We start from the raw sequence: 25,988 nt of genomic DNA, 5'->3' as shown, positions 1-25,988 counted from the left end.
TGGGGAAGGACATTCAAAAGTAAGTGTCAAGAGGGGAAGAAAGTCTGTGGGCCTTCAAACAGCAGCTTTGGGGGTAAAACCTACTGGTCTGCTTCCTCAGAAGCTGGGGCTGTCCATTTCCCCCGCTCTGGAGCATGATGGCACAGGGCCCTGAGTGCATCCTGCTCGGGGATTAGGGAACAGAAGGCCTGACTCCTGCCAAGAGCTCAGCAAACAACCTTGCTCACTGTCCCTGAGTCCCTCGGGGAGGCCCCCTCATGCAGACTGAGGGACACTAAGACAGCAAGGGCATGGGGAGTGGATGCCTACCTGGAGCGCAGGGGCCTCCGTGTTGGCAATCTGCTGCTGAGCTGTAGCAGATCTACATGTGTCTTCCCATCTGTAACATTGGTGAGGAGCTGAGCATGATGTTCCTGGTCTGTCTGCAGCCAGATTGGGTGAACCCAGAGCTGTCTCTGAACTGAAAGGTAACGGCATGACTGCAGGGCTTTCTCAGAATGGACTATGTGTTGTTGGTGTCAGCAAGAAGTAATGGACCTTGGACACAGAACTGCCATGTGATCCATCAGGCCTTGTGTTCCTGAGCCATGAGCCGGCCATTCAGGCATGGCCCCTACGATTTATGGTCTCATTAGGGGACCTTGAAGAAGATATATCCCTGAGGTGCATCTGGGTGCAGTATCAATTTCATTTTATAGCTCTCCAAATCCAGAGGCCACCTAAGACAAGTTTGCAGAGTAAATTATTGGCAAGGTGAGACACCAGAGTGGAGTCAACTAGCGGGAATGACAGACTGCAGGCGGACCGGTCCTCCGGGCAGGTCAGCCAGTGTTCCCCTCTCCAAGCTTGGGTGCTACTTGTGTACCAGGGGACTGATTAGTCCAGGACTGGGTTGAGCTGGTGATTGAGGAGAAACCAATGTCACGGGAAGTCCTCGGAGAATCTGACCTGCTGTGTTCTACCCTAAGCCTCTGAGACTGTGAGCAAGTTCTGTAAAGTGTCTGAACCCCAGCCTTCTGTTTCGTAAAGTGGAACCGTTGCAGTCAGCCTGTCGGCATGCTTGCATAGAGCTGGTGTCTTTCCCGGAAAAGCACTGATTTTCTACCCGAGGTTGAATCTGGGAGAAGGGATGAGGTGGCTGGGGACGAACCTCTGCAACTCCTGTCGACACTCACAGCTCCCCAGCTGTGTCCTGCCCAGTCATTAAAACCCTTGGTGTGGGCTGAGTTGTTGGCATGAAGGGGCTCTTTTAAAGCAGCATGCTTGGTCAAGTATTGTCTGGAACCAGGAGAGCTAACAGATGCTGGAGAGGCTCCTGGAGGTAGAGGAAGGGAGCTTGTTGGCACTGTCAGTCAGGATGGACTTCTCTGGGCCACAGTAACAACGTAATCCCACAACTCCATACCTTAAGTATGTGGTATAAGTTCAGCTCTTGCCTGGTGGAGCATGAGTCTCAGGTTGTCCATCACTAGGAGCCATTGTGCAGAGAAAGAGATTGTGCTTAGACCTTAGACCCCCCCTTCCCCGCCGCCCTGGAATTGTCCCAAATCACCTGTCATATCTCACTTGCCAGACTCAGTGATACAGTTACCCTTAGGTGAAAGAGGACAGTTCTTCCTTCTGGCTATGCTTAAATGTATTAGATCATTGGTAAATGGTAAACTCCGCTAAAGCCCACCCCATTTGCTACTTTAGTGTGAATTACAATGTGAATTTGTCTCTCAAATAACCATATAGGACTCATATTTAAAAGGAACTCCCAGGCCTGGAGAGATGGTTAACTCAACGGTTAAAAGTACTTGCTGCTTTTGTGGAGGACTGGGTTCAGTTACCAGCACCCATTTAGATCACAACCATCCATAACTCCAGTTCCAAAGAATCTGATGCCCTTTTCTGGCTTCTGTAGGCAAGAGGGGTGCATATGTACATGCAGATAAACTCAGACACATAAAATAAATAAATCTAAAAAAATTATTTAAAAGGAGCTGGAGAGATGGCTCAGCAGTTAAGAACACTGACTGTTCTTCCAGAGGTCCTGAATTCAATTCCTGGCAACCACATGGTGGCTCACAGCCACCTTGAATGAGATCTGGTGCCCTCTGCTGGCATGCAGAAGATTGTATACATAATAAATAAATAAAATATTTTTTTTAAAAAGGCCCAACTGTAGAGGTGAACCCACAATACTGTTCACCCCTACAGTTCCCCTTTTAGTCTAAATAAAAGATTTAAACTTGATACAAAGCTCAAACATATGCAATATATATACATAGAAGGTGATAAGCAAATTATAATCTACTTATATCCTAAACTAAACAAATCTGTCCCATCTAAATCCTAAACTTATCTGAAAGAGATGCCCAAGTCTGAACACCTCCATATTGATTCTGCTTCCTACATTGACTGGAGAAGCCAAGGATAGAGACCTTTGTGCTTTCCTGGGCAGGAAGAGCTGGAGCCAAGGGTTGGTCCAGGCTTGGGAGATGTTCCTGCCTCTTCTTGACTACCTCTTTGCTGTAGACTATCTGTGCCATTTTGTTAGGGAAAGAGGGAGTCATTCCCCCATGGAGAAGCAGGACCCATTTTGGACAGGGCTTTGGGGCACCTTAATGACATTCCTTAGCTTTGGTTTGCAGTTCACCCCCCCCCCTTCATCAGGGTCATCTGAGCTCATAAAGGAAACAGCTGGTTTCATGGCATACCTGTGGCAGAGTCCAGAGTGTAGCCACAGCATCTGATCTCTGTTTCCTTTAGGTTCCAGTATCCAGTCATCGAAATCCCCTGTTAGATCTGGGTGCCTATGATCAACAGGGTCGGCGATTCGATAACTTCAGTTCTCTGAGCATCCAGTGGGAGTCCTCCCGGCCTTTGCTGGCCAGCACTGAGCCTGACCAGCCCATGCAGCTGGTATCCCAGGATGATGGGAAAGGCCAGAAGAAACTACATGGTGAGCCAGGTCTTGAGCCAGAGGGTAGTGGAGTCCTGGACACCCAGGAAGGTCCTACACTGCTCATGTCTAGGACCTTAGGTGTCTGGGGCTTCCCTCATTTAGAGCTAAAGCATGGAATGTAGAGAGAGTTCATCTCCCACCCAATCCCCCTTTTGTGAGAGAGAGTCTCACTGTAGCTTTGGCTGGCCTAGCTATGAAGACCAGGCTGACACAGACTCTCATCTTTGTCTCTTAAGTGCTGGAATTAAGGACATGTGCCACCACACCTGGCTACTGTGTTTTTGGGTTTTTGTTGTTGTTTTGTTTTTTGTTTTGTTTTTGTCTTTTGTTTTTTTTTGAGACAAGGTCTTCCTCTGCCATCAAGCTGGCTTCAAACTTGATGTCTTCCTGTTTCTTGAGTGCTGGGATTCCAGGTCTACACTGGTACACCCAGCTTCACTATGTTCCTTTAATCCCATATAGGTATGTGAGGTAGGAACTAGGGGTTCAGGACCCAGAACAGAAAGGTCTCCTGTCCTAGGTTCCTTGGCCGTGCTGTGACAGTGGCAAACTTCCTCAGCAACTCAGTGTTGAGCCTGTTAACCTTTACAGGACTAAAAGCCTCAACAAACTCAGTTACCTGTTTTTAAACTTGAAGCTGACTCGGCAGCAGGACGTGGCCCCAAGGTAACCAAGGGGTTGTGATTAACATTTGTTTCCCCTCTGTGCCCTCAGGTTTACAGGCAGTTTCAGTTCATGAGGCATCAGGAACCACAGTTATCTCTGCCACGGCAATTGGCTACCAGCAGTCCCACCTGAGTGTAGCCAGAGTGAAGCAACCGGTATGTCCCAGAGGACGTGAGTGGGTGGGACCATGGGCGGGCAACACCAGAATGTCTGCTGTGTCTGGTGTCAGAGGGCCCTGATCTCCCTTCCTGCTTGATTCTTCTCTCCCCAACATCTCTTGAGGGCTTCAGGTAGATGTTCACCTATCCCTGTCCTAAATGTTTTCACCGTATTCCATTTTTTACCTCTTCTAGGAACCTGTTAGCTTTTGAGTGGCCTCACTGGGATCCCCACTGGAGCCTCACAGCCCACAGACACCCTTTTAAGACCTTCACATATGCTTCTGATCTCTGTGGGGCTCTCTCTACCTCCAAGGCCTCCCCTAGATACTGACACTGCTTAAAGCTTCTGTTCCTTGAATGAGGTTACCACCTGTGGCATCTGGCTCTGATCTTCTCGGAGGTACCTGGTGATACCCTTATCTACTGGATCTGACAGTGTTGGCCTCTCTTTTTCAGCATGACCCTCTAGTGCCTGTGTCAGCCTCCATCGAGCTTATTCTTGTAGAGGATGTGAGGGTCAGTCCAGAGGAAGTGACCATCTATAACCATCCTGGTGTCCAGGTATGACCCTTCCCCCACCACCCTTTCAAGCAAGGCACCCTGTACTCTGTGCCTCCCAGCCTGATGACTTCCATCCCCACATCTCCCTCCAGGTAGAACTCCACATCACAGAAGGCTCTGGCTACTTCTTCCTCAATGCAAGCACCCCGGACATCATCAAGGTGGCCTACCAGGACACTCGGGGTGTGGCTATGGTAAGCTTGAGCAATCAGGTTCCCAGCTGTCTGGTTGTGTTGACAGATGATCCCAGACAGCCAGCATTTAATAACACCCCCCATATCCTGAGCAGGGGCCTTGAGATTCTGAGTCGCTCTGAAGCCTCTCATTCCCATGCCACCTCTGCACCTTCTTTTCTGTATTACAATTACTCGCATTGTTAATTAACTAATTCTTTCCTTTTAATCAGTCATCTGATTCATCTTTTAATTATTCTTTTATTACATAATTGGCTTTTTAGTAACCCTAAGAAACTTTCACTTCAAAGCTCCATTCTTCACTGTCTCCTGGCTCTCATAGTGCCTGCTTCACCCTCTACCGTCTCACAGGAAAGGACCTGGTTGGACCTCTGGTATGGAGGAATGGAGCATCCTGGTTTTCTCATGCCCCAAGCTGCTTTTTTCTTGTGTAGCCTGCAGTTACCTTACTTGTACTTTTAGCCTTTTTTTATTATACAGGGTCTGAGTTCTTTAAGCCCTTTTTCTTTTCAATGATTTAGTTTTATTTTTTGTGTATGAGCATTTGCTTTCATGCATATATGTGTACCAACTATATACATTGACCTTGGAGGCCATAAGAGGATGCTAGATTACCCAGAACTGAGTTATAGCTGGTTTTGAAAGGCCGTGTAAGTATTGGGAACTGAGCCCAGACCTTCTGGAAGAGCAGCCAAACAATATTCTTAGTCACTGAGCCATCTCTCCACCTCCTAAACCTTCTTTTCTTAATAGTGTCAAGGAGTGAAGACAAGGAACTGTCCAAAATGTCTCACATGTGTCTGATGGGGTATTTATGCAGTCATTAAATGGAAGGTTCCTTCTGAAAGGAAGTCCAGAAAGATACCCACCCACACAGAGTCAGCACTTGCCAGCTAGGGCATTGCTACTAGGCAGCTCTCAGCCCAAATTCTGCTTCCTCTGTTGAAAATACACTTGCCTCATTCCCAAAGAGGCAAGGCTCCCCTGGACTCTGAGGAGGCCCAAGCCAACATGGTGCTGGAATGGAGAGGGTGGCTTCAATTCAGGACGTCTAGTTAACTGATTGTCTGTGATTCTCTAGGTCCTTACTTCTGGCCTTGCCTTGCTCCTGCACCTGAGCCCTTGAAGACTAGTCAGCACAGGGGGCACCTACCTTCCAGGGAGGCCATGGCCCAGTCAGTGACCTAGGCTTAGCACTTGTTTTCAGAAACACTGGAGCACGTCGCCCATTCCTACTCAGGAGTTGGTGGCATGGCTCCAATCATGTCCTGGTGTCTTTGGGTTTAACTCCCCACATTTCTGTTTCTCTTGACTTTTGCCTGCACCAGCTGTCTTAGCCTAGAGATCACAAAGTTAATGGCTCTGAGCTCCACAGGTATAAAGTGAGAGGAACCAACTGAGTTGAGGAATATACCTGGAAGTATTGAACTCAAGGTTAACTGTGGTGCTGGATATCAGGAAATGGTGGGGACGAAGGTAAACTGGAGGGCATGAGCCTTTCCAGGGGTGGGGGAGGGGTGGCAGTGTGTGTCTCTATTGATTGCTTTGATGCTGTTACTACAGGGTGAGTCCCCTACATCTCATCGACTACTTGCTGTGTAGAGGTTCTTAGTAGGTTCACAGGTGTGAGCAGCCATCCCTACCATCATGCTTAGAGTGTTTGCATGCCTGAAAAGGAAACCTTATAGCTAGCTGCCTGTCACCTTTGAGTTCTTCCAAACTCATGCCCTGTCTCAGCTTTTATGACTAATTTATTGTCTAACCCTATAGCTTTTCCCATTCTTTACAGTTCAAGTGAATGGAATCATGCAGCATTTGGCCCCTGCCTAGCATGTGTTTCCATGATGTAGAATGTTCCAGAGTAGCCAGTGTTCTTCACTGCTAAGCCATCTCTTCAGCCCTGTGTATGTTTTTTGTGTAGATATATTATTTCATCTCTGTTTACATGCCCAGCAATGGCAACTCTGCATATAATGTTTTGAGGAACTGCTGACTATTTCCCATGTCCCATCCCACCAGCCCTGGTGAAAGTGCCAGTGTGTGTGTGTGTGTGTGTGTGTGTGTGTGTGTGTGTGTGTGTGTGTGTGCGCGTGCTCACATGTGTGCATGTGCATGTCTGTGTGATCATGTCATGTGTGAATACAGATAGTTTGACTCTGTTCTTTCGAATTTGGAAGTTTTAATTTCTCTTTCCTACCTTTTTGTCCTGGCTATAGTCTCTAGTACAACGTTGAATAGAAGTGATGAACGTGGCCAACATTGTCTTACTCTAGATTATGGGGAGAAAGCTTGCATCATTCCATCACTAAGCATGATGTAGGCATTTTATGGGGTAGTGTTCTGGAGCTTCTAGGCCAGACTGAAAGCATTCTTAAGTGTGTTTGTGAGAATAAGGACAGCTAACACTACTCACCCCACCATCATCCCACCTTGCCTCTGCTAGCTTAGATGCAGATTGGGCCTCTGGAAGGAAACAGACTCAGTTCCTCCAAGGTTTTATCTGATTCCCAGAGCTTCCAGTGGGAAATGAATGGAGTTCTTCCTGAAGCTGCCTGCCCTGCCTCTGACCAAGACTTATCTCTCCACCTGTGAGAGAAGGGTGCAGGGTGTTGGACATGATACTGTTCCCTTGACCAGATAGTAAACCTCTGCTTCCACCATGCAGGTCATCTTTGAGAACACCCTTAAAGGAGTGTGGTCATATTGTAGGGCTCTGGTTACAGACATGTTGAGGTTGTCATGGGTCTTTCTGCTGCAAAACTGGATGACATTGGACTTGGAGCAGATGCCCACTGTATCCCCTTTCTCTTCCATGATTGGTGAATTGGAGACCAGCTCTTGTACAAAGGTGTTCATAGACACTTAGATGGTGTTAGTGCAGACCTAGGGGAGTTCCAGCGCTTCAGTGACCAGCAAGCTGAGGAACCTAAGGACATGCTCATGAGTACAGATGCACGTGGTGCTGCCTAATCAAGTTAATAACCAGCCATCTCTGCATCTTGTTTAGGTTAATGAAGAGACAGCATCAGAGAAGCTAGGTGAGAGGAGATGGAAACGGGTAGCTGAGGGGAGTGCTGTGGGTGCACCTCACTCCAGGTTCCTACCTGTGTTCTAGCTCAGCTCTGGGCAAGGCTGCTACATACCATACTGGTGAGATTAATGATCAGCAAACACTCGGTGTCCACCTGCACAGAAACATCAAATGCAGCTGATTTAGGGCCTGTGGGAATCAGTCATAGCAGGTATGAGAGGGACACATGTATACGTGCTGCTGAAAGATTCTAAGGCTGCTAGAATGCTCCCTTTCCCAAGCCCTCTGACGTGATTGTGTGCATTACAAGAGGCACTGGCTCTGTTCGTGGCTTGGGGATCATTTGTTTTTCTGTTCCTCCTTTACTATCTTCTTATGCTTTAGGTCTGCGTTTTCTAATCTGTTTTAATTTCCTATAGAAAAGTTTTTTGGCTTTTTTTGGTGGGGGAGCGGCTGGGCAGAGGTGATGCATGACTTTAGTTCCAGCACTCAGGAGGCAGAGGCAGGCAGATCTGTGTGAGTTCCAGGCCAGCCTGGTTTACAAAGCTACACAAAGAAACTGTCTCAAAAAACAAAAAAACAAAACAAAAATTTTTTTTTAATTTTAGTGTATGAGTGTTTTGCCTGCTCCAGTATGTGTGTGTGTGTGTGTGTGTGTGCATCCATCACATGCATGCAGTACCTTTAGAAGCCAGAGGAGGGCATCAAATCCCCTGGAGCTAGAGTTACAGATTTTTTTTAATCCCACCATGTGAGTGGTGGGAATAGAACCCAGGTCCTCTGGAAGTTCAACCAGTGTTCTTAACCACTGAGCCATCTCTCCAGCTTATTTATTTTTAAGATCCTGAAATTCTCAGCTCAAGAGCTTCTCTTACCTTAGCCTTCTGAGTAGCTGGAACTGTAGGTATGATGCTCATACTTTTACCAAGCATTTTCATTGTTCCCTTTATAACAGAGGGAACAATTGCACAGCCCTGTGTGTGAGTGTTCCTTGTCAAAGCTTGACATTAGGAAGAAAGCTTCGGCTGAAATTCATCCACACATCTGGAAACATACCTTATCTTTGTGTTCTTCAGAGATTAAAAATAACTTCTCGCTATCAAGAAGAGGGGAATTTGAAATCAGGAGACGTATGTCTGTTGCCACAGCAACCAACTACAGTTCCTCTTAGTCAGGTTGCCCTTCCTGAGTAAGCTGACGGTGAAACTATGGCCAGAAAAAAGACCTTTCATCTAGGAGCAAGTGCTCTTCAGAGTCAGTTTGGGGCTTGTTTCTGTGTATAGGTAGTGAGTACACCATATCTGGAGGTATTCAAATAGAAGCTGGAACCTTTGTTTGAAAGACTCAAGGACTCCAGCACTACAGCTTCCCATAGAAGACCTCTGAGCTCCTGCAGACACTGCCCTTCTTGGGTTAGCACTGTGTGAGTATTCAGTGCCCACCATTTTCACAGAGTCTCAGTGGTCTGCAGCCGTTCTGTCTTGAGGCAAGTCTGACACCCTGGGAAGTGGCACCATGGAGACAGACCTTCTGAGTGTAGCTTCTGTCCCAGCAGGTCCCATGGAACACTGACCTTGGGCCTCCGTTTTCTCCTCCAACTGCTTCAAGGGGAAATCAGTTCCTATTTCGTTCTTCCTCTCCCAACCTGCAGGATCTTTCAGGGTGTTGATGGGCTGTGACGGGTGCTCCCAGCTTCCTTCAGAAGGCTGTCTCTGAAGGACACATTTGCACATTTCTTTGGCATTTTGCAGCTGCTAATTAGCAGCATTCTCATTTCTCTTCTTCACAGACAAGAAAGCCCACAGCCGTTCTCATGTAGCTTCTAGACAATGCTTCCTTCTTCCCTATTGATAGGGAGTTGAGGCTCCACAATGGCTCCTGGATGTGTGTAGTTGGCTTCTCAGTGTCTTTGGAAGAGATGTGAGTGCGTCATGCACACAGCAGGCTGTGGTGGAAGTTTTCATGCCCACACAATGAACCCCAGGCTGAGCAAGGCTGATTAGTTTTGTTCACACAGCCACTAGAACCCTCTGCAAGGGGCCTTTATTTTATTTTTGGCTGGTTTGCACAGAGGAGTGTTTACCTGATTTAAACCCAGGATTTCTTCCTTCTCAACCATTCCTCATATTTCATGAGTCCTCTGAGCTTAACCTGTCACTGAGAGCTTGATGTGCCCTGAACACTTGGCACTTCTTTCTGCTGTGTTCATTCAACAAAGCTCTAGTGCAGAGTATGGTGGTAACAAGGAATAATGCTTGCAGGCTGTGCTCTGGCCAGCCATAGTAATGCATTTTTACTGCTCAGACAGTGCTGCAGTGCATGGCTAGCCATGATGTCCTGGGACATAGTAGAAGCACACTGGGGATGAGCTGGTAGGGGTGATGGTTATAGGGCTTGATCTCAGGTGTGTCCTGCATCTTCTGTGAGGCTGGTTGTGAATGGTGTGGTACTTAGCCCCTACCCTCACTCTTGGGGACCTGTCAGAGCTGACCACTGCATGAAGTTTTTATTCAGGCTGAGACTCCTGGAGACCTGTGGTTTTCATTGGAACTCTGGTCATCCCTGTAGACTGCCAGGTGAAAGATTGACGATATAGATCTAAGTCCTTTTGCATGGTAACTTGACTTACTTCATGGCATTGATGAGCACATCAGAAGAGAGAGAAAAGCAAATGGTCCCAGTGATGGTCAGAAATATTACTAGAGTCTTTTTCCACCTGAAAATGTCACATGCCACAAGTTGGAAGTGTGAACAGGAGCCCAGGAAGGCAGGGCTGGTGAGCTCATAGGCCATACAGTTTCTTAATGAGGAGTAATGCATTCATCATCTCGAAACTGATGACAGGACTTTCCCTTGGGCTCAGTACTTGATGACATTCTCAGGTGGCACTGTCAACACTTAGAAATGAGAACTCATTCCAGGCACCCCCAACTGCCTTTTTTCCATGTTCTTGAATGTCCATCAAGAAGCATGTGGTGGCAGACTCTTGAGATGAATGAGCCACCTGCACAGTCTAGTGAGGAGTGGTCCAGGATCTCCATGTGGTTACCAGCTAGTGCTCAGCTCTCTACTTCCCTCTATGCTGCTTCTTTGTCTTCAGAGTGACTTCACGCACCGGACTCAAAGCTCTATTACAGGACCAAGTGAGCTGAAGTGAGTGGAGGAGGCAGACTTCGCTGCTTCCCCACATGCAGCCCAGTACTGTCCTCCCCTTCTGTCATCTGAAGGTGGCTGAATGTCCATCTTCTGGGAAGCCAAGTGGAAGAGCAATTGATTTCCCCACTGCCATTTTATGCTTTTGTTTAAAATGTGCAAAGTGATTTTTTTTCTTTATTGAAGGACGGAGAGAAAAACAAAAAAGGAAAAGCCCACCCACGCCTGCATTGCCCACATGGGTCTGTCTGCAGCGGGTGCAGTGTGTAATTTCCTCGGGTTATAAAAGACATGCCAGCTCCTGACAGCAACAGCTCCTGTATGCGTGTCAGACTGGGGGCTCGGGTCATGTTCTCTGAGGTGCGCATTCCTCCATGCAATTTTGCATGAGCTTTCTTTAGGGGAAATGTAATAACCATCTACAGGAAAGCCTGATGACTGGTGGCTTCTCCACCCATGGTTAATGCCAGGCTGGCTAGCAGCAACAGCTCAGATCCCACAGCCATCATTTTGGAATGTAAGTGTGATTCCCACCCTGGGATCTTTGTTAATCCACTTTAAGCCATCTTATTAAATAAGCCAGGCACACCTCATCTGCTTGGATGTGCCCCGGAGCTCAGTTACACCTGCATGTAGCAGCCTGGCCCAGCTTTCCAATTTTATCTACCTCTAGCTACCTGTGGGCTTAGGCCTTTCTCAGCTTAGACTCTTCCCTACTGGCCCTCTCCTTTCCTCTCCTCCTGTTCTGGATGTTGAAGGCCCTGTTTCCCTGTGAAAGAGGCAGTGCTCCTGAATAGGGAACTGAGCCTCCCTGGGTTGGATCTCTAGTTCCCCTTCAGGCTGTTTCCACCCTGCCTTTGAGGCATGGGCTCTGTATCTTAAAGCTGTTGGATCAGAATCCATAGGGTCTGTGTTGTCTGCAGAATTCTTCAGAGCCTCCCATTCTTAACCAAACTAGTTCTGCTTGCAAAGCTACGCAGGCTTAAGCACCTGGTTTATCATACTCACTTAAAGCTGCGGGCCTCTGAAGTTGAGTGCAGGCCACTAGTGCCAGATACCAGGCTCTATGAAGTCTTTGGGAAGGTGGAGGTCAGCATGAAGGGGAAAGCTGAAAAATTCCAAACAGTGATGAGGGGAATTCAGCCCGTGGAGGGAAGAGCATGCCTATCTGGTGAGGGAAGTGAGGCTTGAAATTGGAGCCAGCAGCTGGGAGAAGAGGCAGAAAGTTGGTTATTTCCCTTTGATGGAGAACCTATTCGCACCCACCCCACCCCCACCTCACTAATGCTTGGTATTGGAACTAGGTTTGCAAACTCTAAACTGCTTGCAGAATGCATTTATACCCCTAAGCCCCCACTGTGACAGAATCTAACTGTCGAAGTCAGTCACCTGCCCTGCCCCTGCCTGCCCAGCCCCAGAAGCCACCCAGCTGAAACACATGCTTAAAGGACATGTTGTGGCCAGTCCATGTTTGATAGTCATATGTCCCCTGCAAGGAGCCACAGCAACTGAGCCAGTGCTTGGAGCTGCCGTTGCTTAGGGGAGTCTCTAGGGCTGCATGTGTAAGGAAGGATAAAGGGGTACTATGGGAGCCAAAAGACTAGGGAATTCAAGCTTGTTTGGTCATTCACCTAAAACATCTTAGTTGATCATGACTTCAGGCACAGCTGGGTTGCAGAGATGGACAGGCCCACAGGAGCCCAGAGGTGGGTGATGTGGGTGATCTGTTACCAGTTCTCTCGTGCTGTGAATTCAGACAAAACTCATTTGGGAGCCGCTGTCTGTCCCCAGTTCTACCAGCTCCTGGTTTACAGCTTCACATGAGATGAGATTCAAAGGAGTGTGCTGCTGTTATTAGAGCCACCTGGCCAAGCCATCCTGGGTTTGAGTCTTCTGCCTCCAGGTTTCCTTGTGTCCTCATCCATCACACTTTGATCAACACCCCTCTCCCCTTACAGAATGTATAAAATTGAGACGAATGCTTCTTTAGATCTCTCTGGCTCTAACACCCCATCTTCGGTTCCTGCCCTGGCTGCTGGGGTGACAGAGGATCTTCTATGTCTACTCCTAGCCAGATAGTTCTTGAGTACTAGCATCTTAGGAGGCAAGATGCTGCTAACGATCCCTTGAGCAGAAATGAGACCTGTGGCTTTGTGACCCTGTCCACCTCTGCTTTGCAGGTGCATCCTCTGTTCCCCGGCTCATCAACTGTCATGGTTCATGACTTATGCCTGGCCTTCCCAGCCCCAGCAAAGGCCATCATTCATGTCTCGGACATCCAGGAGCTCTACGTCCGAGTGGTGGACAAGGTCAGTAGACACTTTTCCCCATGTCCCACTCTGATGATGCACATAAAGCAGGGACAGTATGTCCTGGAAAGTGTTTGATTATATCCTTTGCTTTTCCTCCTGGGTCCTGTCCACCTCTGTCCCCTCCAGAGTGGCTGGGCTTACGTTGCCATCTCTGACTCCTGTGCTTCTTATGGACAGTGCAGGCTGATGTCCCTGCTATATTTCTTCGTCACGGTTGTCACCAGTAAAGCTTGGCAGTAAATCCTGCCCTCAGGATTGACAGAATTAGCCTTGACTTGGGAATGTGTGTCCTCTGGCTCACACAGGTTATTCACCAGTCTGGCACACACCTTGCTGAGCCTGGAGCTTTGCCCCAGAATGTAGGACGAAGATTCCTGGGGATTTCAGGGGCAGTTGAGTAAAACTCAGTACTGCTAAGTGCTTGTGTGGCGTGAATAAACAACAGACCTAGGCTTTCCTTTTGTGTGAATGGGAAACTGATTTAGAGCTGAGGTGGCCGAAGCTAGGCTTCCAGGGCTTGCTGCCCAGTCTGTGTTTACCTATGCTGACAAAGAGGTTAGTCATGGAAAGAGGGATGTTCAGGCAGCTTAGACTTCGTAGCCTAAAGCTAAGATTCTATTGCCCAGCCTCAAATACTCCCCTGAGTATTTTCTTATGGAGGCAGGTTGACTGTATATCTCAAGCTGACCTTCAACTCAATGTGCCCCTGCCTCAGCCTCCTGAGTGCCTCCACAGGCAGCTTCCCTCCAGCTTTCCACTAGATTCCTCTTCAGTAGGCACTCCAGGCCCTCTCCAGAAGTGCCTGCTGATATGCTGCATAGATGTGAGCTGTTCAGACACTAAGCTCCTCTGTGCCCATGTTCTAAACTGTGTCCTGTCTGCCTAATTCCATTGGTAGCCCAGCAGCAGAGAGTGGGGTTCATGCCTCGTGCTATGGTCAAGCCTCCCTAGCCCCCGTACACTATGAACTCATCATTTTTCATTCATTGATTTGCCAAGCCCAGACATCTGGGTGACTAGTCCCCAGTTCCCAACTCTGAGTTGTTGTTTGGTGATGCTATCCCTGAAAGCCTTGGGTATTACATGTTGGGGGAATGATCATGAGAGACGACTCCTGAGCCTGTGCCTTAGGTGGAGATCGGTAAGGCAGTCAAGGCCTATGTCCGCGTGTTGGACTTCTACAAGAAACCTTTCCTGGCCAAGTACTTCACCTTCATGGACCTGAAGCTGCGAGCTGCCTCCCAGATAATCACGCTGGTGTGAGTGCTCATAGGAGTTGGGAAGGGAGTCATGGGGATGGGGCTGACTGCTATTGTAGCTTCTAAATCAGCTCTTTCTTGGAGAAGGAATCCAATGCTTCTTTCTGTCTCAGGACTCTCGATGAAGCTCTAGACAACTACACGGCCACGTTCCTCGTACATGGCGTGGCCATTGGCCAGACCAGCCTGTCTGCAAGTGTGACGGACAAATCGGGACAGAGAGTCAGCTCCACCCCACAGCAAATTGAGGTAGTTCTGCTCCTTTTGCTCTGTGTGGGCTCCATCCTGGTCGGATGTGTCTTTATGATGACGGGCTAGGCTTTCAGCTAAAAGGAGAAGCCATATTAAAGTCTGTGCCTTACGATGTCCTCTGAGCAGAAGGCACAGTCACCAGCTCCCAAGCATGTGGATGGCAGCAGTGAGATGCAGAACCAGAGGGAGCTTGAGATGATGACTTCCTTCTGTGTCCAGACAGCTCAGAGAAATGCTGTGCTTTGTCCCATGGCAAAGGGACAGGCAGATTCTTTCCAGAAAGCAGTGGCCAGGTGGAAGCCGTAGACTGATTTTAGCTTGCGTAGAACTCCTCCAGACAATTCTGAGCCTTAGCCCAGGTCCAGGAGGGCCATGAACACCTGCCAGGGCTGTGCAGGCAGAAGGGGCTGGAAGGGGGATTCCTGGGGCAAGTTGTTCAGGATCACCTGAGCTCTGAGGCCCCTATACTGTCTCTCAGTGTGGTGTAGGCTATACTGCATCTATGTTTTCATAGTCATTAACTGTAGGCAGAAGTCAGGGCAGCCAGGGTCAGACTACTTTGCCCAAGAATCCTCAAGTACCCACTAGCAGCAGCAATAGCACCATAGGCATCACAGGGGTGGCAGGCTTCATTGATCTGCCGTCAGAAGCGGGTGGAGGCGGTTTGTGCCTCCAGATGGAAGTGTGCCTTCCTCCTACTGGTGGTGAGGAACTCGTTTCTGCCTATAAATAGCGCAGCCCAACCAACACTAATTCTCAGCACAGAGCAGTCTCCACGCAATTCTTGGAGCACTTATTATGTTTGACAAGCAGGAACTTGTGGGGGCTGTGGGGCAAGGTTGCTACAGAGGTGGGGTTTGTCCACCTGGCTATTAACTGCTCTTGGGCCCTTTCTTCTGCAGGAAACTGGTACAGCTGTTGAATTAGAGCCCTATTCAATAGTGCTAGCGGCAATTCTGCAAAGAGGAATCAGGATTCTGGGGAACCCAGACACCCTCATTCACCACAGAGCTTGTCAGATCTCATATTACAGGGACCCACCTATGGCTTCGTAGGTTTCAGGTAGATTAGACCAGAGGATTCCTGGTGGGTCTCCAAAATGCCATCAGGAAGTACTAGTACTGCTAGTTGGGGCCACTGAAATCTGCACTGAGAGATCAAAGGTCCTTATTTCTGTGATCATAGGTTTCCCCAGTACTGCCAGGTCCCCTCAGCTGAGGGATGTCCATACCCCATGTTCAGTGCTTGCAGATGCCCATCTCTTCTCTCTCCTACCTCCACATCCAGGTCTTCCCTCCGTTCAGGTTGATACCCAGGAAGGTGACACTGATTATTGGAGCCATGATGCAGGTAGGAGCCACTGCAGGTCAACACAGGCCTTCACTGTTGCCATCCTCACCCTCGGGGGATGATGAGGAATCCAGTGTGGCAGGTCCTGACAAGAGCCACTGTTTCTCACTTCTTAGATCACCTCCGAGGGTGGTCCCCAGCCTCAGTCCAACATCCTCTTCTCTATCAACAATGAGAGTGTGGCAGCAGTGAGCCCTGCTGGGCTGGTGCGTGGGCTCATGGTTGGCAATGGCTCTGTGCTGGGGGTCGTGCAGGCGGTGGATGCTGAGACTGGCAAGGTCATCATCGTTTCACAGGTATCACATAGGTTACTGGCTCCTGGGGGGGGTGGCTTTGGTGTGGCCAAATTTCTGTGGGTTTGATCTCTGCCTCCTTGAGCACACCCAGACCTAAGATGGCTCTTCTCCAGACTGAAGCTCCTAGGTTCTTCCAGCTGCTCCCTGGGATAAGGTCTCTACTATCCCCAGCCCTACAGGTTCTGTGGTATATAATGAGGGTACTTGTGCTGGGCAGCACTGACCATGGTACTTTGGATCCCTCGGTATGTGTTTTGGTACCTTCCCCTTTTGCAGGTGAATTGTGTGACAAACCTGCTAGAGGCCCACAGCTGTTGTGGTGATTCTGAGCCTTGACCCAGGACAGCCAGACATCAGAGCTCTGGGTTGTTTTATGCACTGTCTGCAGTGGGTCCTGATAATAAGGTGATGGGATGGAAGGGATCAGTCCTGGTGAGGTGCTCTGTGTGTAACTGTGTGCCTAGATTCTCAGGTGGGTGCTGGAAGCATGGTGTAATTTCAGACCTGGATTTGTAGTTCAGTCATCGCTCACCTGCTCCTTATTCACTGGCCCCCTGTCTCTGGCTGCCTAGGCTCTTTTGTGGGCATATTTCCCAGTTGCTTTTTTGGGGGCCAGCAAGAAAGCTGGGAGCCTCAGTTGTCTCCTCTTGGAGGCCTTCCGTGACCCACACCAGTGGAGTTGCTGACAACAGGTGAAAGTCAGTTTCCAAAGACTGACACCTTCCCTTTCTAGAATGCAGTGGGGGATTGTCTCTACTTCCAAGAAGGCCTAATGATACAACCAGAAGGGCATCTGGATCTCCCTGCACATGCACACACAGCTCCTTTGCCACAGTAGCTCACATAGATATCTTGGAAGGCTCCTGTGGTTCTGCTCACAGGAGAGCTTATGTGGTGTGCAGTAGTTTATTCCAGTCTCGGTCGCCCCATCCCTCTAGGAGGCCCCTTGTGAACAGCCTGTGCTACTCTACACTGTGAGTATCTAAGCACATGCCTGGGGGCCTGATGAGTGGCCACCCCCATGGGTCTCGTAGTCTTGGTTCCCTGAAGCTGACTTTGATCTGACATTGAGTTCATTGATTGGCTCCTTTATCTAGCTGTTTCAGTATCTGCTTCCAAGAATCCAACTTAAACCACAAAGTCTTTTTGAATGACAGAGGCAGCCGTCCCAGTTCTGTGTATCGACTTTGTGGAGGTGGCAAGGAAGCACTGAGCATATAAAACCATCCCGGTGGTGCCCAGGGTTCACACAGGCATCCCAGAGAGTGAAATGAAAGACCTCAGGATGCCCTGCTCTGTTTCCTCTGTAGAAAACACTGTGGCCTCAGAAATAGGCTATTTTTTTCTCCTCCCATTAGCCAGAAAGCACAGCCCTCGCCCTCCCCATGACCTTCTCTCTTCTCTTGCCCTGACCCTCCCAGCTGTGCCTTCTCTCACCTTGCTGGGCCCTCTCCTTCACCTGTCTCCCATCATGGTCCTTGGCAGGGTATAGGGGTTTTGTCACCAGCTATTCTGAGATGCTCAGCCTGTAGCTTCCACATCTACTCTGGGCATATGATTCTCTCAGATGCTGCTGGCTCCATCTGTCCCATCCTGAATACATCAGCATCCCAAGGCCAAAGGGTGGTCTAGAAACAGCTAGAATTGAGCAATGAGAAAGATAAGGGGAAGGAAGGACTTAATGGCTCTCTCTTATTAAACAAGAACTTGCCTAAATAACAGGGCAGTAGGTAGATGTCTTAGTTATGCCTAGAAAAGAGCATATCAGGGTCCTGGTGCCCTGTCTATAGTTCTGGCCTGTAGCAGCTGGATCAGATAGGATGGGGCTGCAGACCTAGGACCAGACTGGGACTTCCAGTGTGTAGGGAAAGAAAAGGCTGGTCCCATGGAGTGAGCCATTCCCAAAGCAAGACCTCCTCAGACAAATGAATATGCTGCTGGTGTTTCATAGCTGGGCAGACACCTTCTTCTCTTGGAGGGCTTTCAGCATCCCAAGTAGCCTGAGCCCCCTGCTCTGTTCCAGGACCATGTGGAGGTAGAAGTGCTGCAGCTGCAGGCAGTGAGGATTCGCGCCCCAATCACGCGAATGAGGACCGGAACCCAGGTGAGATGGGAGCCGGATGAGTCAGGAGGCCTTAGGCTCTGGGCCAGGCTCTTAACAGTGCACCTTGTGAGGGAGCCCTCTTTACCATCCCTCTGTGGAGCGTGTTGATCTGTGGAGCTCAGATCACTTGCTCATGTGGTTGACACACTCCCCCAAGCTCCATGTTTGTGGCCTTCCTTACTGACACTTGCTTGTTCCTAAGGCTACTGGCACCTAGGCCGGCACCTGGTCTGGCACAGCAGGTCATAGGTCTGTGGTCTTTGCTCTACAGTGTATGCTCCATACACTTCCTCCATTGGGTGATTGTAATAGTACTCAAGGTGGGGTTGGATCACATTACTGATGAGCAGAAAGGTGGCGTTGTGCCCAAGACCACCCTGTTGGATGTGGTTCTTCTTTATCTGAGGACATGCAAGTCTCCAAAGTACAATGGAGTGACATTTTCTTCCATCTCCTCTGTGTGCTTTCAGTTGTGCCTGGGTGACTTACAGCATCTAATATGCTGTAAGTGCTTCTGTGTGGCTGTCAGACCATATTGCATAGGGAATAAAGATGAGGAAAAGTCCATGAGTATCCCTGACAGGCCCAGTCTTTTCTGCACTGTTTTGGTACATGACTCAGGAACCTGGGGCTAGAGAGGTCTAATGGTAAGTGGTGGGCTAGGAATTGCCCAGGCAACCTGCTTGGTATTCTTTTTTTTCCATTAGCCAGATCACCTTCACCAGCACGATCCTGAAGGTGCTCAGCACACAGGTTGAAGTGTTCACCACATTATGTCCATCCCCAACAGCAGAGTCTCCCTGCTGGAGCAGGAGAGAGGCCTGAGAGTGTGGGGCAGTTGTGCAGTATTGTGAGACAAACTTGGGCCTCCTAGAGCTCCAGGACTTAGTCCAGAAAGGGACTTTATATGAACAGCCCTCCCCCCCCCCGTGATAGTGACAGTGATAGGGCGTGGGTTTTATGTGGCCTATGTGTGTTATTTGTATTATTTCAAACTCCCAGATCCTCTGCCCTGCCCTTGCCAAGTTAGGAAAGACCAGGGCACAGTTCCCACTGCATAAGGGAAGCTTTGGGACCAGTAAGGATGGGGATGTTGGGGAGGGGATACCCGGTGCTGGAACCAGCTGTTACAAGGCCTTGCTTCCCCAGATGCCTGTCTACGTCACCGGGATCACCAGCAACCAGAGCCCTTTCTCCTTTGGCAATGCTGTGCCAGGCTTGACCTTCCACTGGTCTGTCACCAAGCGGGATGTCCTGGACCTCCGAGGGAGGCACCATGAGGTAACCACCCAGAAATCCCAACTCCCTGCCTGAACCAGCGTCCTTACTGGTTTAGGATCCCACCACATTGTCTCACAGGAGTCTACATATTGCTGTTCTGTTTCCATAATAAAATACCAGAGGTGGGATGTTTCATGGAGAAAAGGAGGTTATTTAGTTCTCAGCTTAGGAGCTTCACAGCCTGCCACTAGTATGTGCTCTGCCCCACTGAAGGCCTGCTGGTCACGTCACAGCATGGCAGTTGGCATCGCGGTATGAGATGTGTAGAGAAGATGGCATGAGACAGGAAGCCAGGGCTTGGAGAGGGAAGAGTCTTTGCCGCGCGCGTGTGTGTGTGTGTGTGTGTGTGTGTGTGTGTGTGTGTGTGTGTGTGCGCGCGCGCGCACTCGCCTGCATACATACATCTCAACACACTCTTTCAGGGATCAACAGGAACTCTCAGAGTCTGTGCTGATCCCTTCTGAGGACAGTGCCCTCCCCAGCAATTACCTTGCTGTGACCACTTCCACATCGCCTCTTGTGCCCAAATTTATAATGCAGGAACCCTTGGGGCAAACGGTAGCCAAACTACAACTGCAGGTGACTGCTAACAGATGGCAGCAAGAGTATCAACCTTGCAGGAAAGTCACCTAACTTTCAGAAGGTTCTGGGATGGGCTCTGTAGCTTTGCACCTGCTTTTCGCCGTGGTGCCAGGCAGCCCTAGGTCTTTGCTTTGGTTTATCTCAGGGTTAGCCCCTGTCCATCAGCCCTCCTCCCGGAGCCCAGCCACCTCTGAGATCTTGGGCCTGGACAGGACAGACTTTGAATTAAAGCCCATGAACAGGAAAGGATTGTTTAGAGCTTGCTCAGCAAGGGGGAAATTACACAATACTAGCCCAATGTCTCTAGGCTCTGGCCACAGCAGCCTTGGTTACAGTATCCTGAATGAGGTTGCTTTAGAAGACCCCTTCTGGTCTTTGCCATGGATGGCAGAACTGGCAACAGAAGGCCAAAGCCCAGGGAAGGATTTCCTGGTTGTCCAAATTTATATAACACAGGACCAGTGCTTCCTGGGGCCCTGGCCTGAAGGCTAGAGTATTGCCTGAATTGTTTGCATAGGACACCAGCAGTGTGATTATTCAGATACCCTGTATCAGTGGCTCTACAAGAAACCCTACATGGTCCAGCTTGCCTCTGGGTGACTCCTGACAGACCTGTACACACAGGAGGCTTGAGGATGTGCTGTTTTAAAGACAGTGGCTCTTGTGTGAACACAGAGTTTTCTAAACATCCCCACATGGTGCAATATAGCCCATGGTGCCTAAGAACATGCTCTGTTCTACTCTGGGTTTGTCATCTGACCCTGGCAGCAAGACAGTGGCCTTTGAGAAAAGTCAGGTACCTATCTGGGGCCAGTATGTCCATCTATCACCCTTCTAGGGATGCTGGGGCCCTGGGCCTCTCTCTTGGAACTGTGTTTGATATCTTTCCCAGGCATCTATCCGGCTCCCGCCTCAGTACAACTTTGCCATGAATGTGCATGGTCGGGTGAAAGGTCGGACTGGACTGCGGTTGGTGGTCAAAGCTATGGACCCCACAGCTGGGCAGCTGCGTGGCCTTGGCAAAGAGCTCTCGGATGAGATCCAAATTCAGGTAAGGGGCAGGTTGGTGATAGCCACATGAAAGGGAGTTCTAGGATGGGGGCCTTGTGCCACCCCAGCCACTGGGAGTGCTTAGGCTGCTGAGGAGTTAGGGACATTCACACTGTGTGTGCTCTGGGAAGGACGCAGGTAGAAAGTAGGGTGTATAGAAGGTGCCAGGGCAGGCAGAGATGGGGCTGGCTACTGCTCCAAAGAGCATGAGAGGGGTTGGTGAGGTCTGGAGGCTGGCAGTATCTTGAAGCATCCCAGAAGTGCAGCCTACTCTTAGTTTGATGTCGGGGGGTCTCTTGATATTAGGGACTGCTGATAGGGATGAGAGCTCACCATGCCTGAATTTTAATCACCTGCATCTATTTAGAAATCACTTCTAGACTTCCTATTAGAGGCAGACTTGCTCCTCCCCACTTCTAGCATTGACACATCCAGTGGTCACATGGAGTCCCCTAGGCAGGCCATGTGTGGGTGAATCAGAGGCCGTAGGGAAAAGGGTCAAGGTGTTCTGTGCCGTAGAGAGGGAGGACCTTTGGCCAACACTGAGACCAACTCAGTCTAGCCCAGAGATTCTTCTGCCAGGGCCTGTTTCTCCCATCTCTCTCTTAGACCTTTCCCTCCTGCTTCTGCATGAGACTGTACCTCTGGGTCCCGTAAAACAGGGAAGATGGGCTGGAGAAATAGCTCATTTAGTGAATGCTTGCTGTGCAAGTCTGGGAACTTGAGTTTGATCCTTAGCACATATAAAAAAAGAAAAGCCGGGTGTGGGCCTAAAGAGATGCCCCTTGTTACAGAGGACCCAGCTTCAGGTCTCAACACCCACGTGATAGTTCATAACCATCCGTAATTCCAGTTACAGGAGATCTGATGCCCTCTTCTGACCTTTGTGGGTACCAGGCACACATATAGTGCACATACTTATATGTACGCAGAACACTACTACACATTAAAAATAAAGCCTGTTACGGTGGCTGTAGTTGTAGTCCAGCACTGGGGAGGTAAAGATAGAAGGATTCCTAGGTCTTGCTTGCCAGCCAGCCTCACCTAATCTGCAAGCCCTAGGTCTCTGGCTTTAAAAACAAGGTTAATGTTGCCTAAGAAATAACACCTGAAGATGACCTCTGATCTCTGCAACACACTTACATGAGCCCACACACAGACACAACTTCATGGGCACTTACACACACACACACACACACACACACACACACACACACACACACACACACACGAGGAGTTGATAACTTGCCTCTGAAGAGAGTGTTTCGCTTCAAGGGTATCTTTCTGATGATCTGGGATTCTGCAACCCCTGAACCCTTGTAAGCTGCAAAGAAAAACTGAAGTATTCCCTGACTACCAGGAGAAAGAAAAAAGTGCACATCCCCTCCTAGAGAAGAAAGACCCACCCCCTTCCTCCTCATGCATACTAGGCTCAGGGACAAAGAAGCAGATTTTCAAAGAAAGAAACAGCTGTTCTCCAACTCTCTCACGTCTTCTGGCACAGGTGCACAAGCACTTAGAAGCCGACACATGCACACACACTCACACAGGGACACATAGACGTGTCTACACAAAGACACAAGCAGGTACAGACCATGTGTGTCCAGATATACACAGACTCATACAGACACTGTCTCAGGCTCCCCTGTTTCAACAGAACACATGACTTAATAGGCAGGGCATTGTAGTTTTGAGTCTGATGGTTCCATGTCAGTTCCTCTCCTTGACAGCCACTGGAGTTGGAATAAGTTAAACCAGGGAAGTGGGGTCCAGCCCACTGATGTGTTTTATTTGTTGCCAGTATGATTTTACCACATGACATAATCGGCAGATGAATGAAGCCCAGCCTTCCTGTTATTGGAGCCCTGCTCTCCAATTTACTACAAGGCCTCCCCATTCCCTGGTCCCTGCCTGACAGGTGCCGCTTCCCAAGGTGCTGGTACTGCTGATACCCTCACGTTGATGGTAAAGTGAGTTCACCTCCATCTAAAAAGAGGACATGCTGTAAAGGAACAGGAAAAAAACTTGTTTGTGGATGCTCCCTCTGTGCAGTCAAGGTCCTAATTAGTCAGTGATGCCACTCTATGCTCGGGACCACCTGCCTGGGTGACCCTGGCCCCCGGTTCTGCCCCAGGTGCCCCTGACACCAAAGCCCCCTGGGTCTCCCCAAGGCTGTTTTTCTTGCTCCCTTTGGGATGTGCTGCTATTTGCCTCAGGTCCAGCTCCTGGAGACAGGTGGTATCAGAACCCACATTGTGGATATGGAAATATACCGTAGAAGATGAACGCAGAGGTCTTGAGGGGTAACTTCAGCTATTTCCCCTCAGAGACTGTTTATCTGCTCAGAAGGCCCATCTGGTCTTGTCAGAAACTGGGAGTTCCATACACAGTGTTAGAATGTGTGGGCCCTTGAGCCAAGCTGAACACTGTCTAAACAAAAGGACTATATGGAGAAAGGATCAAATCCCCATCAAGGCCTCAGAACATCTATGAGTGACGGGATCACATTTGGTCTGACATTGTCATACCCTAAAGGCCAGCCCTCCCATTATATCCCAGGCTACCTGGGAGGTGCTGAGGGCAACTTCCAGTCTCTCCTCAGCCCTCACTGAGGGAGAGCAGATGCTTTGACTGGATGTGAGCTGGTTGGGATATGGCTCGCTCTTTTTCAGGTCTTTGAAAAGCTGCGGCTGCTGAACCCTGAAATAGAAGCAGAACAAATACTGATGTCACCCAACTCACTTATAAAGCTGCAGACAAACAGGTATGTGACTCAGCTCTTGTTTTCTGTGAGGACAAGAGCTGCACTCTTGTCCCATCCGAAAAGCCGCTTGTCAAAGTTGTCAGGTGCCCTGGGTACATGCAGGGAGGCTTTCTGGGTGATGTGCTTGAATTGGGGCAGCTTCTGCACCCCCTTCTCTTCCGGTGGAGACCTCTGCTCCTCCTTCACTCTTCTGGGTCCCTCATATGTTCCCTGCAGCCAAAACTCATTTTTGTAAACACTGTTGAATTCAGTCTTTAGAAGGGACAAAAGTACAAACTTAGAAGTATTAAATTTTTCAAATGCTCCTGTGTTTTCAAGACTTGCTACTCAAAGTAGAGCCCATGAATTAGCAATAGCAGTGGCACTGGGGAACAGGATAAAATGCAAAGTTTAGGCTCCACCTCAGGGCTACCTAAGGAAAAGCTGCACTTTAACAAAGTCCCTAGGCAGTGATGGCACATGCCAATGCTGGCAATATGTTATTTTAAAGGCTAGCTGCAAACATAACACCCCCCTTGGATTCACCAAGGAAGCTTTTCCTAACATGACTTAGACTTGAGTAGCAGCTGGTGAGTGGGGGACTCTAAGCCACACAACCATATTGCATGAAGTACTCAGGGTTCATCCAGTCAGAAATAACTCAGGCCGAGATGCTATGCTACGCTTTTTGACCACAAAGTTGAAGGACACACAGTGCAGAGACAGGATGGTGAGAAAGTGGTGTGTAACCTTCAGGTGGAGCACAGAGAAGGACTTCTCTGTGGAATTTAGGGGAGGAATATCATCGATAGAGATGCCTGAACTATGGACATCTTAATGGATGAATAAGACTTCTTCAGATTAGGAGGGAGCTGGTAGAAGAACGTTCAGGCAGAGGCTGTCACATTTGCTTAAGCTCATCTAGAATGGTTCAGTAGTGTTAGCATAGGCAAGCAGTTTGCTGCAGCTCTCAGTGGTAACTGAAGGTCTCTCCTTTATTATCATGTTAAGGAGCATATGAAGTGCTGTGAACCCTTCCTTATCAGTTCTTGCAAATAGAGGCTAGTTGTTGGTCCATACAACTCAAAGTCCCCACACTGTCCTCCACTCTAGGCTGCCTCGTTTCAGTAAGAGAAAATGATTTGCCATAGAAATGGTCTTTTTTTTTTTTTTTTTTTTACAAAGTGTGGTTGATGAAACTCTGGTCTCATAGTTTCCCATCCTGTTGGTTCAGCCTCAGATATGCCCTGTGCTCTAAGTTGTGAGTTTTCCACATTGGCTTCTGTGGGTGACTGATAGGCTGCATAGCAGTAGCAGCGTGAGGTACTGCTGGAGCCACAGATGTGAAATCTCAAGATAATGTACTGGGCTCCTGCCTGTGCCCTGGTCCCTCATAAAAACAGATCATCTTGCTTCCCAAAGAGATGGTGCGGCCATTCTGAGCTACCGTGTCCTTGATGGGCCTGAAAAGCCTCCTATTGTGCACATTGATGAGAAGGGGTTCCTGGTGTCCGGCTCTGGAATTGGAGTGTCCACCCTCGAAGTGATTGCACAGGAGCCTTTTGGCACCAACCAAACTGTCATTGTTGCTGTAAAGGTAGGATTGCCTTTCATCCTGTCTGGGTAAAAGGTCAGTAGGTCAGAGGTGACACTTCCTCTCTTAGGTGTAAAAGTGATTCACTCTTCAGCTGAGGAATTCTGCTTAGGAATTTATCCAAGAACCACTCACAGGGAGAGGCCCTGGCTAGATGGTGAATCGTTGGAGCCAAATGTTCTGGAGAGTTCATTGATTCCACCTAACAGGGAAAAACTGAGGCCCTGTGAAGTCCACAAATAGCCTGAAAGCACAGAGTTGCAGCACAAGTGTGCTGATGTTCTCCCATTGCACCTGACCGCTGACTCCACATCCACAGTTGAGCCCCGCCCACGTCAGTGCAGTTCCTTTAGTTCTTTCCAGCATGAAGGGTGCTCAGTGCCAGACATGCAAATAATTGCATCAACTCTGAGGACATTTTGCAGCAGGGAAATTGACTCAGAGTGCCT

The 25,988-nt window shown here is 49.1% G+C and overlaps 1 protein-coding gene across 2 annotated transcripts in view; it reads left to right on the top strand.

The window, feature by feature from the left end:
- The window catches only part of Nup210 (nucleoporin 210), a 95,838-nt gene that overhangs the window by 54,913 nt on the left and 14,937 nt on the right, over positions 1 to 25,988 (top strand). For both annotated transcript variants that reach the window (XM_005071160.4, XM_040738058.1), the window contains 14 exons: positions 2,755 to 2,947; positions 3,665 to 3,771; positions 4,234 to 4,338; positions 4,431 to 4,532; positions 12,897 to 13,025; positions 14,160 to 14,287; positions 14,401 to 14,536; positions 15,827 to 15,889; positions 16,006 to 16,185; positions 18,209 to 18,289; positions 19,439 to 19,570; positions 21,045 to 21,203; positions 23,875 to 23,966; positions 25,368 to 25,542. In XM_005071160.4, coding sequence (XP_005071217.1) covers positions 2,755 to 2,947; positions 3,665 to 3,771; positions 4,234 to 4,338; positions 4,431 to 4,532; positions 12,897 to 13,025; positions 14,160 to 14,287; positions 14,401 to 14,536; positions 15,827 to 15,889; positions 16,006 to 16,185; positions 18,209 to 18,289; positions 19,439 to 19,570; positions 21,045 to 21,203; positions 23,875 to 23,966; positions 25,368 to 25,542 — 1,782 coding nt within the window. The remainder of the gene's footprint in view (positions 1 to 2,754; positions 2,948 to 3,664; positions 3,772 to 4,233; positions 4,339 to 4,430; positions 4,533 to 12,896; positions 13,026 to 14,159; positions 14,288 to 14,400; positions 14,537 to 15,826; positions 15,890 to 16,005; positions 16,186 to 18,208; positions 18,290 to 19,438; positions 19,571 to 21,044; positions 21,204 to 23,874; positions 23,967 to 25,367; positions 25,543 to 25,988) is intronic.

Source organism: Mesocricetus auratus, unplaced genomic scaffold (assembly GCF_017639785.1).
Source record: "Mesocricetus auratus isolate SY011 unplaced genomic scaffold, BCM_Maur_2.0 Super-Scaffold_100676, whole genome shotgun sequence".
Taxonomy (NCBI): domain Eukaryota; kingdom Metazoa; phylum Chordata; class Mammalia; order Rodentia; family Cricetidae; genus Mesocricetus; species Mesocricetus auratus.
This window is presented reverse-complemented; position numbering and strand designations above follow the sequence as displayed.